The sequence below is a fragment of the Phyllostomus hastatus genome, unplaced genomic scaffold (genome assembly GCF_019186645.2).
Source record: "Phyllostomus hastatus isolate PE091 unplaced genomic scaffold, TTU_PhHast_1.1 phas_contig_80, whole genome shotgun sequence".
NCBI classification, from domain to species: Eukaryota; Metazoa; Chordata; class Mammalia; order Chiroptera; family Phyllostomidae; genus Phyllostomus; species Phyllostomus hastatus.
Window position 1 is genome coordinate 46,466,459 of NW_025333960.1, and position 18,145 is coordinate 46,484,603.

Below are 18,145 nucleotides of genomic sequence, written 5' to 3' on the forward strand. Positions count from 1 at the left end.
TGCCGCTTGTACATTCTCCTGGGAGCCTTGCTAGCCGTGGTTGGCTTCTTGTTTCCTAGCCCTGTGGGACCCCTTTCAGAGATACAGATGTGATATGCGGCATCGTACAATCCAGGACTTCCTCCTGAGACAGCAGTGACCTCAGAGGGCCGTCGGTCCCGTTGCCTCCTTGAGTCCCTGAAAGGTCCTTGCTATTCCAGAGTTCTCCGCCCTGACTGCTGCGTACAAGCAAAAGTGTCTCCGGAATCCTTTTTTGATCTAATTTGGACTGTCTACAGATAATCACTCTATACTGGACGTGTCTCTGACCCCGGAAACTGCCTGTGCTTCCTTTACCCTTCAGAGAGACAAACCACATGCGCAGACAGGGTAAATGCAGCCTCAGTTCTCTCAGGCTTTTTGGAATTCTGACCTCATGTTGCCAGGCGGCTTCCTGAGCTGGGCCAGTTGGGGTGTCCTGATCGGTCCTCTTGATGATAGGCTTCTGGTGTGAATGCAGACTTCCTGTAAAAGCCATAGTGCGAAGGCTGTCAGCCGATGGAGATTTCAGGAGTAAGCTAGGAGAGGATCCCCACGGCAGCTATAGTGAGGGAAGAGCATTCAGAGCATTCCTTCCCAGAGAATGGCATTTGACCATTTGAAATACCTTGAAGCTCAGCATAGCCTGACAGTAAAATGCAGTATCTAAAACAGATGGTACTTTTCTCTTTCTTCATCTCGTGAGCAACAACCTTTATATTTAAGACTTAATGGCGTTAGAACCGAGTGCCGTAAGGTTTTGGACCCTGTAGTAGCGTTCATGTCAGAGCACATTGGGTAGATTGGAAGGTACTGGAAATCCGCTGTTGTTTTCTAGATGCTAATGATTTGGTCACCCATAAAATTAACTTACTTTGCATAGAGAAAAAAAAAAGAGTTCTCTGGGTGTACATTACTTGATGAAACTGATCAGACAGCAAATGCATGAAATAATGATGATTTCTTACACAAACAGCCATCAGTGGCCTATGTACACACCACGCCGGGCCTGCCTTCGGGCTGGGAGGAGAGGAAAGATGCTAAGGGACGCACATACTATGTCAATCATAACAATCGAACCACAACCTGGACGCGGCCCATCATGCAGGTATGCAGATCGCCAGACCCCGGACGCGTGCAGGCAGTCGGGGCCAAGACGTACGGGAGCTCCCGGTTGCCAATGTTTACGTGTTGTCCTGAGAACCCGTGTGCTAGAAATTTTTTCCCCCCACAGAGAAAATGCCTATCTTAAGTATAGCATATGCCTGTGACAGTAGCATAAGGAAGAATTTGATCCCCAAATCAGTGTGTCCCTAGATACATATTTTTAAATGTCACGTGAAAGATGTTTTCAAAGTCAGAGCCTATGACAACGTGTAGCGTCTCTCCCAGCCCTCCCCCTTTTTCCTGAGGCTCATTTTCATGGGCTAGTGATTCATTTTTATTTCCCTCGAATGTTTCCTCACCCCCTCCCCCATTATTATGTGTAATCATTTCCTCCATGCTTTTAATAGGCCAGACCTCTCATTACTGCTGGCCGTGGTGTTGTTTGGGGCCACACTCCCAAGCACAAGCACGCGCGTGCACACACACACACAGACGGAGATCCTCACGTGAAGCTAACTTGTTTTTGCCTCCAACGTAGCTCGCAGAAGATGGTGCCTCTGGATCCGCCAACAGTAACAACCACCTAATCGAGCCTCAGATCCGCCGGCCTCGTAGCCTCAGTTCGCCAACAGTAACTCTATCTGCCCCACTGGAGGTGAGCAGGCCACTCCTCTAACCGGGGTCACGTCTATCCTGTGACTTCTCCTTCTCTCTTCTCCTCCCCACTGGAACTTCAGCTCTGCAGCCGCCTTCCTCTCTGATCACTCGATGTGTCTGTGGTGAAGGGTGTTCTCGTGCAGCATGACTGCATGCTTCTCCGTGCCGCCCCGCTCGCCACCCCTGGACTCGCGCCCGATTCTCATCCTCGCCTGCCTGAGGCCGTGGGGGCTCGTGCTGGACGCGTGGGCCCCTCTTCTCAGAACTTTCTCCATTCGTGTTGTGTTTCGCTCCTTCTTGCCTGTGACCTCATTAGACATGCTTAAAAACTCTTTCAAGCACCGGTGTTTATATTGAGTTTTCCATCATAGCTGTGGCTTTGATCATTTCTTTTCCTTCCGACTGGAGGGTCTGTCATTGCGTGCACACACATCTGCGTCTCTAAGTCACTGCCGGGCATCTGCGTGTCCTCTCCCGTCTGTGTGGTCTCAGTGCCCTCCCTCAACATCACCGTGTCAGGGACTTCAAGAAGCCAGAGCGTAAACATTCGAGTTCTGGACTTGACCGAGTCCTAGAGACAGCAGTGGGATTCTCTGTGCCCTGGGCTTGAGATGCGGATAAAAGGGAATGGGTGCTAGCCCTCTTCCAGACCGCGGCAGAAATGTCATGGGCGGCTGTCTTCGATGACGCAGGGGTTTCTTTCTGTGCTCTGCACACTACCTGCCCATCCCTCATTGGAGTGCCAGCTCATTAAGAGCAGAGGCCTCTTGTTCTCCCCGCTCTGTAAAATCTGCATCCGTAATGCCCAGGAGAAAACAGTATTTTCATTATCTATCCAGGACCTGTCCAAGGACGGTTTAAAGTCATTAATGTCGTGAGTTAACCAGCAGAAAAACTCTCAAGTTAGAGTGGTTTAAAAGCAAGTAAATGACAGAAGCAGGTTTTCTGGCTGCTGCCCCCTGGTCCCGCTCCGAAGAGCGCCTCCGCGGTGCCCGGGTACGTAGGGACACGCCCGCCACGGCGCCACGCGAAGCGTTCTAATGCTCGTTGTTATTCCTCAGGGTGCCAAGGACTCTCCCATACGCCGGGCTGTGAAAGATACCCTTTCCAATCCACAGTCCCCACAGCCATCTCCTTACAACTCCCCCAAACCACAACACAAAGTCACACAGAGCTTCCTGCCCCCCGGCTGGGAGATGAGGATCGCGCCCAACGGTCGGCCCTTCTTCATTGACCATAACACAAAGACTACGACATGGGTAAGGTCGCTGCTTCCGTCCGGCCCCGTTTCCATCCTGCGGTCTGGCCTTGATTCCTTCGTGTCCTCGCTCTGTACTCGTGGTTCTCGTAGAGAAACATTTCGCCGACACCGAAGCTCACCTGCAGAGGGTTAGCTCAGCCTGTGTCCGGATTCCGCACGTGTGGGCTGGTGGGGGCGGGGCTCGTGCGGGCGCCAGGCCAGGGCCAGCGGTCGGCCCCAGGTCAGCTGCCTTTTCTCCTGGAAAGCTAGCGTTTTGACAGTTTATCATACTTGGTGGGGGGGGGGAAGCAGTGTTCCGTATTACTAGGATGTTGATGTTTTTGTTTCACGTCTAATAGGAATTCCAGTCTTTTGAAAAATCATTTTTCTTTGCCAGTTTCTTTTCGCATTTTTATTTACATGGCCCATCTTTGATTTGGCCCTTCCGTTGGTACTGTTCACCTCAGATTAGTGTTTCACGCGTCTGTGCTACATTTCACACCTTTAATTGGGGAGGAGGAGATGTACTGAAGGGCTTTGCTTGGAAATTTGATAGCTCTTTTTTGTGAACATTTTGTCAAACTTGACTTTTCCTCTCACGCTGCCCTTCCCCATGCCCCTGAGTCATACATTAGAAAGAACCTCTGTGTTGTATTAACTTGGACAAGACGGGATTCGTTAAACCTGAATGGACTGCCCTGGCTGGTGTGGCTCAGTGGATTGAGTGCCAGCCTGCAAAGCAAAGGGTCCCTGGTCCAATTCCCAGTCAGGGCACATGTGTGGGTTGCGGCCAGGTCCCCAGTAGGGGACATGTGAGAGGCAACCACACATTGATGTTTTTGTCCCTCTCTTTCTCCCTCCTTTCCCATCTAAAAATAAATCTTTTTTAAGAAAAGTGAATGGACATATTTTTATATTCCCCTGTAAGTTAATTTTTTAGCTGAATCAGTGGTAGCTTATGTAATGTAGCATACAGTTTTGTTTTGTTTTTTTAAGGGTCAGTGGTTTTTTCCTGCTGTATCACCCACAGGTCTATGATTGAACTGTGGTTGGTTCTCTTGTTTCTGACTGTTTCTGATGCTGTGGGAGGTTTGTTTTTCTTCCTGTCCCTTATGTCCTCAGCCAATGGTCTGGCTACACAGTTTAACTCAGTCCTTCCAGCATCTTTGCTGCTTGCTCAGAACCGACGGGATGGAAAGCCGGCTGAGTGCTGGCATTGCTGTTGGCCGCTCGCTCCCCAGTCTCGGACCAGCAGCAAACACGTGCTTTCGACTCCCGCTTCCAGTGCAGACTCCGAGTGTGTCAGCTGACGGAACAGCAGTGTGGTGTTCACGAGAGGCCTGGACCGGAATGGCCTGGGCTGTCCTTTATACTCGCGTAGGGTGTGATGCTCATCAGTCCCTTGAGAATTGGACTAGATGGCCTAGATGGCTCTCTCTCTCTCTTTCAAACCCTGTGGATGGGTCATGATATATAACACGTCGCCATGAGGACATTCTCAGCATTTGGGGTAGGGCTGGGACTGTGCCTTATTGCAGGACACCTAACAACCTTGGTTCCTGCCACTGAATAACCACCATGTCTCTCCCCATGCCCCCCCACCACCATCGTGATGATAACCAAAAATGTTATCACACATTGGCAGACACCCCGTAGTGAGAACCAATCTAAAAGTTCCTATTCTGAAGTACAGTAATTGCCTGCCAAGAGAATTTGTCATTTAGATCCTGGTGATATTCATAAAACTCATGACTACCTCTAAGGTATATAATGATGCGTAGCTTTGTTTGACTCACCTTTGAGTCTGAAAATAATATTACTGGTTTGTGGCCGAGATGAGAGTAAGAGATAGGTAGCTTTGAGGAAAATACACTAAGGGAGATTGTTTCGTTTTGTTTTGTTTTAATTCTCACAAGAATCCTTTTTAATCAAGGATATGCTCTTTTGTTGTTTTTATTGATTTTAGAGAGGAAGGGGGAGAAAGAGAGAGAGAGACACTGATGTGAGAGAGGAACATCAATTGGTCACCTCCCAGATGCACCCCAATCAGGGGTCAAAACCGCAGCCCAGGTTTGTGCCCTGACTGGGAATCAAACCCACAACCTTTTGGTGTATGGGATGATGCTCCAGCCAGCTGAGCCACCCAGCCAGGGCAAGATTGGTTTTTAAGTCCTTTTTTCCTCATTGACATAGAGCATGTGTCTGTCCTGCTCGAGGACCCATTTCCACAAATCCTCAGCCAGAAATGGGAGCTCCAGAAATAGGGGGTAGATGGTATCAAAGTAGGTGGATTAGTGTATGGAGCCACTGTGGCTTGCCAACATAAGCTATGATTTTAGCCATCTGAACTAGCTTAGTAATCAGATTCCCCTAACCTTTTCACAGCCTTCCGCGCTGCAACTGCAGAGGAGCTGCAGCTGGGCAGCTTGTATGGCAGACAGCAGCAGTGTGCTCCATTGCCTGCAGCGTAGCTGAATGAAACCCGGGTTGAGTTGCCAGTTGTCCCTTTCCACCCAGATGCTTGTTATTGACTGATTTACTGATTTAAATTTTTCATTTGTTAAAACAACATTGTGTTGCTGCTGCCAGTGTTGAAAACCCTTAAGGTGACAACTGGAAATTCCCCCGGTGACTCCCCTTCTTAATCAGACTCTTAATCAGGCTGGGCCAGCTGCTGTCTCTCCTCCTAAACAAAGGCCTATACAGAATTCTTACTGTCAAAGGCAGGCTCTGAATTGCCCGTTGATTTGGACAAAAGGTGGAGGGAATAGAGGGAACTGTAAGGATACTGTTCAGCTTAAAATCTATTTTGAGTTGGTTTGGGCTTTGTTGCGTTTTTTAAAAAGAGAGAACAAGTGAGAGGGCAGCACAGCTTTTCTTAGGTTTGAGTGAACAGGGAAGAAAGGCTGGGGGCGCGGGAGGAGAGGAAAGACGACGGTGCTCCCGTCCCCAGCAACCTGCGGGCTCTGGGCCGCTGCCCTGAGCCACAGCGTGCAGAGAATCAGGGCAGTGGTTACCGTTTCGGCCCCCTGAAGTCCGTTTCCAAAGCATGACCTGACATGAATGGAAGCAGTGCGCCCGCAGTCTGTCTGGAGTAACATCGGAGACCCAGTGCCTGCCCGCGAGGGCCTGGGCACCGTGCTCTGTCCCTTACTACCTCCGAGGACAGAACCGAGGCCTGTGAGCTACTGACGACAGGCCGTGTCCCTGTGAGGATTCCCTGCGGCCGGACTTCCAGCGACTGGTCCACTTGTCCCCACCTGGGGCAGGCCCCAGGTGCCTGCTGGAGGCCACCAGGTGACTGAGGAGAGGTGACAGGAGGCCTTCGGTTGGTCCGTTCCTCCTGCTAAGCATGTATGTAAGAGTCTGTGTCTTCTACTGGACAAAGCGTTGGCTTGTTTTTGCAGCAAGAAAGAGGACGCCCTTAGTGAAGGTTGAGGTGTGTCCTCTACCTGATCCAAACTGATACGCTCATGGTAGCCTGGACGTGGCTGCTGATCTCTCCCAGGATGGGGGGCGGGGGGAGCTGTTTTTCTGACCAGCGAGCATTCTCGCATTCTTGTGTTATCTACACATGTGTGTGTGTGTAGTGATTCTGCTAGGAACCCTTTTTGTTTTTTAAAAAGATGTTGTTCTTTGCATTCTGTTTAAAACCTCTTTCAACTATATGGAGAGAAATAATTGGAAAATACTGGAATAATTGTGAAATAGTGAGTGTTCTTAACTGTGCTAAGGAAAGGGAGAAATGGGGAAATGTGCTTCTTCATATTTTATTCATTTCTAGTCGTATCATTTGAGACCTCATTAGTGTTCCAACTCTTGGCGTCCCGAAGGTAGTCATCACTCACCGGGGCCTTGGCTGCCCTCCACCTGTGCCATCAGCTTGGGGGTGCCAGCCCCTTGGTTATTCGGGGTGGGGGGAAGGGGAGTTCAGTGTGCCCCTAGACTTTGGCTTCAGAGACAGAGATTGCAGCTGCTGCCATTATTTTATTTTTGTTGGTATAACAAAATAACGTGACTCCTAAGGCCCTGGCACCCCCCACATCCTATAAATTCTGGGTTTGCATGCAAGGCCATCATAGCAGACCTGCAAAACTGGGTTTATGTTATGCTTTATGCTCCCCTCACCCTCTATTCACTGGTACTGTAATTTTAGGGGTTCCCCCCTTTTAAATCACCAGCTTTTAGCCAAAATAGCTGGTTGTCTTTCACAGTAGTTTCTCTGTGTGATTCCAAGACACGGCTGGCCTTGCCCGTGGCGTTGGAAGCCCCGTCCTCTTTCGTGTCCTCGTGGCCTCAGGCTTTCCCCACACCTGCACAGTCAGGGGCCGTGTTCCGCAGGGTCCCCTGTGGCTGGGACTCCGGCCCAGCTCCCAGTCTGCCGCGAGTGGGTAGCTTTTGTGGAGTTCTGTACTCATAAATTTTTCCTTTGTCACAATGAACTCATCACAAGTGTTTCTCAGAATATCAGCTGTTCAAACTTTCTAAATCCTAAATCTGTTTAATATATCTGTTGACACACTATGTGTTCCAGCATACTACAGAGTACTTGCCCTATTTTATGCCTTGACCTCATGAGTGAGATTCAGGGTCAATATCGATCATAAACCACTAACATGATTAATTCTGTTGATTAAAAGTTGGCTACAGCTAACAAAAAGCAGAAGTTAATTTTATTTTTTGTGATTTTTTTCATTTTTGTCAATTAAAAAAAAATCTTTCACTTCGTTATAACCCAGTAATACTAATGCTTTAAACTGTTGACTTGGAAAAAATAACGTTTTACAGCTTTATTGAAATATGGTTCACATATCAGACAGGTCACCAATTTAAAACAGACAATTGAATGGTTTTTGATAAACGGTGAACGAAAATGAGCAGCCGTCACCATAATCAATCTTAGAACATGTTCTTAGCCCCAAAGGAAACCCCTTTCCCATTAGTAGTCACAGAGTACATTTTAGTATTTTTCAAGGTCTGTACTAATTATTTCATTTTCTGGTTGACTTGGGAAAACGCCAAGGCAGAAAATCTTTTACTCATTTGACAGTAATAAGGGCTGTAACTGAAATAAAGGGTTATAAGGATTGTTTTATTTTAGGCTTATTTGAGGGACATTTTATTATTCTGAGTTTTATCACTTGTTTTCTAACCTTTTGAGTTTAAACTATGCATTCTCTTAAGTTACCTTGCGTTTTCGCCAGGTCCATATCAGTGAGAGGCAGTTCCCAGACTGTGAGTCAGAAGCTCTGGGCGAGTGCTCCTTCTTCCTGAACCTCTGTTTCCTCGTCTCGAGGAACGGAGATCACGTGCCCAACCCCTAAGGGCAAGGTTGCAAGATCATTAGGTCTGACTGTACTTTGTCGATGAGAAAGCGTGACCACAGATGTCAGACCACGTATTTCTCTTTCGTTGGCTCTCTGTGGTATCTTCAGAAGCACATCCCTTCAGAAAAATCTTTGGCCAACTTTTAAGTATTAAAACATACGTGAGAATCTGATGTGCAGAGCTCGAGAATCTCAGTAAGGCTGTAGAGTAGGGGATGAGACTGCGTGAAGAAGCAAACTCCCTCCCGGATGGCACGTGGCTTGCCAGTCAGGCCAGATGCAGATTCTCTGCTTCCGTTCAGGAAAGAGTGGGAGGGAGGAGCAGGGAACTCAGCACTGATGGAGAGGCTCTTCCTAACTGTTAGGCCAGCTACCCCGCCCCAGAGCTCCGGATCCAGCAGGAGGTTGACACACTAGGGCTTCACTCCCTGTTCCATGGAGTAGGGCCTCCTCTTGGCAGGCTCCCTTTATTCCAGTTTCCATAGTAACATTACTGCTGGAACCCTCTTCACCTTCAGCATCTCGGGAAAACGATTAACCTATTATTTAAATAGTCTTACTCTCCTTCTTTCACCAAGGACAAGGAGGAAGAGTGGACTCTTTTTTGAGAGATGGTCAGCCAGGCCTCCTGTTCAAAGATGGGACCCTCCCGTCCCCCTGTGCACGGGGGAGCGTGGCTCCATGCACATGCGCCCTGATTGCCTTCGAGCATGCAGCTCCTGAAGGGGAGAAGTCAGTAATAGCACACAGTCTGTCACTCCTAACACCTTCTGCCTTTTACATTTTTCTTGCAGGAAGACCCACGCCTGAAATTTCCAGTACACATGCGGTCAAAGGCACCTTTAAACCCCAATGACCTTGGCCCTCTTCCTGTGAGTACACTGGAGACACCTGGACACTGTGTCCGAGAATGTTTATTCATTCCTCTGCCCAGGGTTGATGGAGAGGCCCTGTGACAATTTCTCCAGACTTCTGGGGCCCCATTGGTCTATAATTTCTTCATAGACTTGGGTGTATGACTGAATTCTAATACATACAGTTCGTCCAACAGCCAGTACGTATGAAATATGTACTGCCTGAATTGCCAGCTGCTGGTAGTAGGTAGACCGTGTAACTAGGATGTGAGAGGCATTCTTTACGGGTGACCATGTAAGCGGCACACGTTTGTTTTGTGACGTGGCAACCACTAAGTTCCCCCCATAATGCTGATTTAGTCAATAGGAACAAAAATATTAAAAACGGTGGGAGAAGGCATAGGTAACCACAGAAGGTTTATGTAAGTCATTTAGCCTGTAGATATTGTAAGGTTTCCTTCCTGGTTGATGACAGCTTGTACATTTAATTTTTTAATCAATTTGTTCTCCTTGGGAGCCTGAATGGGATTGATCTATTTATTTTAAATCAGATTTTGAATGAAATTTTCACCACACACCCTCCTCGACCTGCCCCCGTTAAAAGAAAAGCATTATGGGGGTTGGGTGAGGGGAGGGGTGGAACCATAAGACTATTTTCAAGTGGAAAGGCACTGGGAATTTTTTGGTGGTTTTTTCCCAAGCATAAGAACCTTTTCCATTGCCTGGTGTGTGGTGTATTATGGTGAAATTTGAGGCTAGGAGGGTTAGGATTCGATCTTTATTCATTAGGTTATACAAACATCCCTCGCTCTCCAAATCTCCTTGGTTCCTGGGCGTAGAAGAAAAGAGCCCAGAACGTGTCTGGAGAGTAAGTTTCGAAAGGGAGCGAGCCTGGCAGGTTCCTGAGTTGCAGACAGCAGGTAGGCCCAGTTCGGATGATGAGGGCATATCGGCCCTCTCTTGAAAAAAATCACCCAAGTCTCTCTGGGTCCCGAGTTTGAACAGGGAGCCAACAGAGGAGTGCACAGGTTAGATTCCTCCACCAGCGATGGCGTGAATAAAGCAGCTGTCTCCAACATTTTCCTGTTTCTCTCGCCCTCCCTTTGGTACTCAGTAAATATATAATTCAATGAGGTATTCAACCCCCAACACAACTGTTCCACGGTATGCTGAAGGTGCCCTGTGAAGCCTTTGAAATAGCTACCCCTGTTTCCTCTTCGTGCGGTGAATGCACCCGAGATCGTGGAACGAGTGATTCAAGTGTGTTCCCAGGTGTTGGCAAGGGCCACCTTGACGTGCTTGCAGTTCATTCCTCACGTCCAAGTGTACCCAAGGGGGAAGGAGGAAGCGAGAGTCCTAGAGTATCATGATTTTGCCTTTGGTTTTGGCTCGGCTCACTCATTGTTTGTATTCTCTCTCTTTTTCCCTGACACCAGCCTGGCTGGGAAGAAAGAATTCACGTGGATGGCCGCACGTTTTACATTGACCACAGTAAGTAGGCGCCGGTGTGGACACACGGGGATTGCAGGTAGAGGGAGGGCTGGGGCTGTTCCAAACGTGAGAGTGAAAGCTTTGTTGTTTGCTCTTCGTCTAGGCAGCCAGGTGTTGTGTGGACAGAGTGGTCCCAGGGAATCAGGGCCTTCGCACGGTACTGTGCTCTCCCCCCAAGTTTGCTGTCAAATGGCCCGTCCAGCTTTCACCCAATCTGACCTTGTGACCTATTAACTTTTTTAAAAATTTAAGAACTCTTTTTTTTTTTTTTGGTTGATGACCCCCTTGACCCTTGCGCTTTTAATAAATACACTCTGGTAATAGAAAATAAGATTAGAAGTGACGACGGAGCCCAAAATCTGTGCGTGCGCAATGCTTGACGCAGCATACGGGTGTTCGAGACGCTGCCTCCGCGGGTGTCAGGGCGAGGTGCCCGTTCTGACTTATTTTCTATTCATAGCATGTTTCCTTGCACCCAGCACACTAATCTATACGCAGTCCTTTTCTCGAAACTGTAGTGTATTTGCCGTAGACATTTGCTCCAGCACCTATGAAAAAAATGTGTGGTTTCTCATTTCAACTAAAAGTTAAACTACTAAAGGTTTGCTTTTAGCCAGCGGTTTATTGTCTTTCTGGAAGTGACACATTCTCCATATCTGTATATACCTTACAACCTCTGAAAATGTATCTTAAAAAGTTTCTGAATAGATTTAAAGTTCGAATCACACGTGCAGGTCGGTAGTCTCCTGCTGTCTGTTGTCATCCGGGACCGGGTCTCCCCAGCCCCACGTCGTCCCAACTCATCACGTGGATCCACTGAGCACAGTGATGAGCCGATTGCAGGGAAGTCTGGCCGCGAGGGTGGGGCCTGTCACTCTCTCAGGCTGAGTGCCTCTTCCCGGTGTCTCTAAGCAGTCAAGTGCATTGTAGACAGACCTTCATTTTCTGGCACGGGGTGGGGGTGAGGGGCTAAGATGAATTGCATTAAGCAAGAAGCCCAACAATTCAGAATTGAACCAAAAGTAGAAGTCCTCAGTGTATTTAGGAGTACGGGCCACCTTTTGGTTTAAATTAGATTACGTCAAGGTATAGAGGCCTCGTTTTGTGTTTGACCAGTAAAAATACCGATTACCTGCTTTCCAGAATTTTACAGTGAGCATAAAATTGCCGCCATCCATGCTTTAAAATAGGTGTGTTTCCTTAATATGCGATTTATCACTTTCTTACCATAATTTGCTGAAGGAACAGGGGGTTCATATTCCTTTTGCCAATTAAAAACAAAAAACAGGTGTTTGGTTTGGTTTGGTTTGGTTTTTTTTAGGGTTTTTTTGTGTACCTTACAATTTTAGTTTTCAAAGATAGGTACAAAGAATAATGATTTTACTAAAACAAGGTCTTACCCAGTAATGCGACCTTGACCTGCTACACACAGAGCATTTCACACAACACTGTGGCCATGTCCTGGCTGGTGATCTTTGGATCAACCTGAAAAAAAACCTTGGAAATGTCCCTAGGGTACTGCGAGGACCCAAAGACAAAAGCAACACTATTGCAAACAGCCGTCCTAGTGTATGTTCGAAAGAATAAAATCATAGGCTGTGTTTCCAGTGGCGTGCATAGAACTAAGATAATATGTAGTAGATGTTTTGGAAAACAGTGACTTGAAGTGGGTTCCTGGAAGGTCCGTGGTGACGTTGTTAGGAAGTTGAAATCCTTGGTCAGGAAGGGGAAGGAATTCGCCTTGAGAAGCAGCAGTGCCTGCAGCCTGCGAGGCAGAGAGGGCAGTTCCGTGCTCAAGGCCTGGGCTGTTCCTTAATCCTAATTAAGGATTGCCAGTCCGCCAGACCGTCCAAGCACGGCATTCCTCATTTCTCCTGCTGGAACAGAGAGCACGTGGAGGCTCCTCTTTCCAGAGATTAAGGTTCGCCTTTACTTACCCTTACTAAAAGGTTCTCTTAACCGAACATAATATAACTTGGGCCAGAAACGATGTAAGAGAAAGATCTGGTTATGAGAACCTCATTAGCCACTAGCTGTTAACACAACATTTCTGCCATTTCTCCTCATTTATCAAGGTTTACTCCATGGAGGGTGATAAAGGGGTGCCTGTCGGTGAAAGAGAGTTCAACTTGTATGCCTTTCCCCCGAAATCCAGTTTATGAAAAGTGCAGAATACCTCTTTTTCAAAGAGGGTTTTTCAGACTCTTGGGGACACTCCAGAATGGATTGCCTGGTGGTGACATTTAGGAATTTCTCCACCTTCCGAATGAACCTCCTTTTCCAAACAGTTTTCCCGCATCTGACTTCTAGCAAAATTCAGCATCTCATTTTGCTGTCAGAGAACAGAAACCAGGTCATCCTTCATATGCCGTTGTACTGTGAAGGCAGTCGTCTTGAGAGTTATTCAGGGTCATCCTGTCTCCCAGCATCGCTGGCACAGGTGACTGCACGCGGAGTGACAAAGACAGCAGCGCGCTTCTCTTTGAAATAGGTTATTTATTCTCCGCTTTGCAAATCCTTGAGAAGTTAGACATTTTCAAGGTTAATCATTTCAACCGTCTGAAAGATTTAATTTCAGAAGAGAGAATGCGCAGTACTAATCTCTTTAGGTGCCTTGACTCATTTGGTTGACATTTATCAAATAGCTTATATGTCTCAAGCCTGGTGCAGAGGGTTAAGGGAGATCTTGACCTGAATCTCTCCCTCTCAGAGGAACTGTGTCCTTCTTCTTGAAGACCAGGTATGCCCCGCAGCTGAGGAGTTGGCCGCAGGTGTCTGGTCCACGAAGCTAGGAGAGAAAATTAGGTCCCGCTGATGCTGTAAATCCTGTTTTAGTCGATTCTGCCCACAGCCTTACCAAACCAGTTAACAGTAGCTAAATTGACTGATTTTCTCATTCTCTTACTTCATTCTTGTCCCTCTGTTCGAAAAATGCCTCGAAGACACAACACAAATTTAGATTACAAGACTCTAGGGGAAAAAATGGATAACTAGTCACTATACATTCATATACTGACAGTACTTAACTGCAAAAGTAACCGTTATTATAACCACGCAGAAACTTGTATGGTTCTGGAAGCTCAGACAATTTCAAAGGAACTTTGTTTTCACCATCAGCTTCATCTGGTCATTAAAAAATGACATAGTAGGCTCCTGTTGCATGCTAGGAAATGTGGTCCATGCTGGAGAGGAGGGGGCTGCAGGGGGGAGTGACACAGCCCCGTCCTCGAGGGGCTTGCGTTCCAGCAGGGAAAACCAGGGGTGCTGTAAGTGTTGTGTTAGAGCAAAGAACCCCTTGTTGATGTGGAAGCGGAAGAGGCAGGGTGCACCTGCTCGTGAAGTGGCTGGGCACCACCGGCGGGCCAGGCCAGGGTAGGGGGCTGCAGGAGGACCTTGCACATTGAACGGGTTACCCTTCAGATGGATCCCAAATGATGAGTCAGACTGGTCAGGCACCCGCAGTGAAAAGGAACTCCCCTCCCCTGGGAGAGAAGACACGTGCAGGTGCAGGTGCAGGTGGTGCCCGCGTTCAGAGAAATGCGGCAGGGTTGCCCGTGGCCCGTGCGTAGACGAGGCAGGCATGGTGCGCAGGTCAAGTCAAAGGGGGTCTGCCAGGTGTGGGGACTCGAGCCCTTCTGCAGGCAGGAAGGAGCCCCTGAGGGATTTTCCAGAGGAAGGGACAGTCGGTTTGTTCTTTAGAAAGGTCCTTTCGGCACAGCTATCATGGAAGTCCTGAGCAGGGAGAAGGCTGAAGCCAGGGAAGTCCAGAGAAGGGTCCAGGGAGAAGATGAGCGCTCCTAAAGACGCCTTGGGAGAGCGAGGTAGGAGTGCGTTGGTGACCAGCCAAGGTGGATGGTGAGGGAGGGAAGAAGGGTGTGTCCAGGTTCCAGATTTGAGCAGTGAATGGGCTGTGACACTGTTAACCCGGGAATACAGGATGACACGAACAGTGTGGGCGAGGGTTATGGGTTCAGTTTTGGCAGAGTTGGGTTGAAGACACCTATAGGAAGTCCCAGTACAGATGTACTGAAGATTTGGGTATGGTACTTGTTCGTTCATTTTCAGCTTTGACGACAGTACCCAGGCCTTGCGGTTATAGTCCAAGGCAGTTTCTACTCAGCTCTCTTTTCCATTATTTCATTTTCTTTTCTAGTGTTCTCCATGACAGTAGCAACCTGCACTTTCCCAAGTCTTCTGTTTTCAAAGTGTGAGGGACCCAAAATCTCTTTTGCTTCCAGTAAGGTGCTTCAGAATGGTGGAAACACGTCGTGTAAATCCTCTTCCAGCACATGCAAATCTAGAATCATTATGTGCTTTTGTAACTTTAAAACTGTACCTCTGCTTCATTAACATAAATACAATACCAGACTCTGAAAATGGTGTGGCCATTAAACCAAACTTACGAGTTATTCTTACCAGTTCACTAACAGAATTTACAGGAAATAATTAGAATCGATCTCAAACAAATAATTTCCCATGCTTTTAAGCCCACATAGATTTCCCAAAACTCCAGAGAGGACTCATTCTCCCCAGCCAGTCTCCCCATCATCTTTCATGCGAGTTCACCCCTGCCCCCACCACACACACACACACACACACACACACACACACACACACCACACACACACACACCGAGTGATCCTCTTTAATTATGCGCAGTCAGAGATCCCACGTGATCGAGGGTAGCTGCTGGGTAGCTGTGTAGGCGGCATTGAACGATCTTGCTCGTGTTGACTCTTTGGGGAGAAAGAAAACCACTTCACACCAGCTCGGCCAACTTCCTCTGGGCTCCTCCCCTGCACGCTCCAGTCCTCATCTTGTGGACTGCCTTGCTGACCAGCTGCTTTGACCGTTGTGTGCCCCGCCAGTGACACATGTGGTGGATTATTCATTTCTTCATTGCGGACTTCTTCATTGAGAGCCGTTTCTCAAGATCATAGGCACAGGCAAAAATATTTGAAATGAGAAAAATATCATGTGTGTTCGTTAATTTTGGGTAGAGTAAGATTAGCTTTTGTGCCTTTTTTTAATTAAATGAACAAGATCAAGTTATAAATCCTTGAAAGAACGGGGGTTTATAATCAAAATTTCAGCAGATTGCTTGCTAAAAGCAGTGTAAATAGATGGTTGTACTTTAGGTGTGCATTTTTGATCGAGTGTGTAACTAAACAGTCTGTAGGAGGTTTGCCATAGAGAGAATTGTTCTCTTCTAACCCTGAAATACTAAGTTACTATCTTTGGGGGCCAGGTTGGGGGACTAGACAGCTTTGGAAAACCCAGAAATAATTATTTCTAGAAGATTTTTGACAAAACAGATTTGAACTAATATGCTGATTTTCTTTTAATATTAATTTTCAGATAGCAAAATAACTCAGTGGGAAGACCCAAGATTGCAGAACCCAGCTATCACCGGCCCGGTCAGTATTCTGAAGTTCTGAATGTTCAGTGTCATATTTTGGTTGCATCAAAACACACATTTCTTGCATATTACTGCGCATCTTGGTGTAATTGAGTAGTTTAACATTACGCCCATCTCCTCCTTATGGGAACTTCCGAGTGACAAGATTCTGGGTGAGGTACAGGTGCATTTGCCTTTTCACGTGGCTTTCATCACAAAGGAAAAGAAAGTGGTGTGATAATGGTATCGAAACTGAACATTTTCTTTTCTCCATTATGAAAGGGCAGCTTGTAAGTTGTAACAATCAAATTGCCCTCTCTTCCTTTCTATATGACGCAAAGCCAGCCCTGCACTTGAAAGAACCAGTTCTGTGTTAGGTATGGCGCTGCCTTCTTAAAATGCTGCCTGTTTGTAAGGAAAAGTGAGAACCCCGGGGCATTCAGAAGTAACAGACACTTGGTGTCCATGCCCTGGGAGAAGTCTGTAGAATGAAGCGGATCTCCTCAGCAGCCTCCTGTCGGTGGTTGTAACAGTGCAAGGAGGTGATTTGGAATTTACAGGAAAGGTACTGGGACCACAGAAGATTGCAAATTTGGGATTCTTTTTAAAAACTGGAGGAGCGTGAGGAAGTTAAATTTATTATGTTGAGTGCTAAGAGGCCAATGGGTGTATTTAAAATACTAATTTCGTGGCTTTAATCTGAGTGTGTTCAAATTATGTTTTGGATTATAAAGGTAAGTCCCTCTGAAAACTTACATGACATTATAATGCAAATGCACCTTGATACCCGATGTCCCTCTAGTTACCTATCTGTTGGGTCTGTCTATTCGATTTGCTCAGCTGCTTCAGGACGGTTTACGAAGTACCCAGTAGCACAGGCCACTACTTTTTCTCTGTGCAGCTTACTAAATACCTGCCATCCTACCATGGCTTTTTTTTTTTTTATTCACAATCACAATAAGTTGCTAGAATCACATTTTTCTCTTCTCCATCATGAAAACCAGATAAATTCAAGAAGCAAAGCTGTTTTCAACTGGCAGAAGACTTTTGACATGACATTTCTCAGTCTTTCCAGATCTTTTTTATGGTGTATTGATCATCTGCATTCACTCGAGCACGTGGTCTTATTACTATTGAAAATCATTTGGTACCATAAATCCAGGGAGATTTGCCCCCCCACAAGAGTTCTCTATTTCTTTGTTTCCTTAAAGAGCTTGTTTACTCTTATTATTATTGTTATTTCTTTCAGTAAGAGGGTGTATGTTCAGGTAATTGTCAACTTGGTGTGGACATCTGGTCTTTGTTGTCATTCAGTTCCAAATATATGTTAATTCCCATGTGATTTTTTTTCTCCTTGGTTTGTAAGTTATTTAGAATGTGCTTTTTAGTTTCTAAGACCATGGGGGAATTTTTGCCTGTTTCTTATTGATTTCTAATTTTATTGCATTGTGGTCAGAGAATATTGAATGTAGATTGTTGATTATCAGATGTTTGAAACTTCTTTGAAGGCTTGGCCAGTTTTTGTAAATGTTCCTTTGTGTTTGAAAAGAATGTGTATCCTGTCTTTCTTGGGTATAGAAGTGTTCTTTACATGTATACCCTTAGATCAAGCCTGTGGTGTTTAAATTATCCATTTCCATCTCTACGTTTTCCCTGGCTGTTGTATCTCACCAAGACAGCGCTGTCAGACTCCCACGGTGCCTGGCTTTATCGAGCATTACATTCATTTTCCCTTCGTTAGTGTTTGCCTAGGCTATCCTTTCTGCCTCCTGCTTTGTCGTTTCCTTTTCTGCCTCCTGTTAGATTGATAGAGTACTGTTTATTTTCTCTCATTTTTTTATGCTTGCTTGGAAGTTGTGTTTTCTATTTCTATTCTCTTAGTGTTCCCATTAAAACTGTTAACCAACGTAACTTGACTTAATGTCAAAATTCATCACTCTCTCCTCTCCTCCTAGATAATACAGCCCTTTAGAGAACATTAATGCCATTCTTCCCACTCCTGTTTCCCGTTGTTCAGTGGAAACTAACTACCTTTAGAACCACCTTGTCTTTA

The 18,145-nt window shown here is 46.5% G+C and overlaps 1 protein-coding gene across 13 annotated transcripts in view; it reads left to right on the top strand.

Moving 5' to 3' along the window:
• NEDD4L (NEDD4 like E3 ubiquitin protein ligase) overlaps positions 1-18,145 on the top strand; it is a 293,932-nt gene that overhangs the window by 251,155 nt on the left and 24,632 nt on the right. For 8 of the 13 annotated variants that reach the window (XM_045850050.1, XM_045850053.1, XM_045850055.1 and 5 more), the window contains 7 exons: positions 995-1,126; positions 1,664-1,780; positions 2,844-3,041; positions 9,144-9,221; positions 10,640-10,694; positions 10,798-10,851; positions 16,053-16,111. In XM_045850050.1, the coding sequence (XP_045706006.1) occupies positions 995-1,126; positions 1,664-1,780; positions 2,844-3,041; positions 9,144-9,221; positions 10,640-10,694; positions 10,798-10,851; positions 16,053-16,111 (693 nt within the window). The remainder of the gene's footprint in view (positions 1-994; positions 1,127-1,663; positions 1,781-2,843; positions 3,042-9,143; positions 9,222-10,639; positions 10,695-10,797; positions 10,852-16,052; positions 16,112-18,145) is intronic. The other 5 variants (XM_045850051.1, XM_045850052.1, XM_045850045.1 and 2 more) reach the window with 2 other exon arrangements.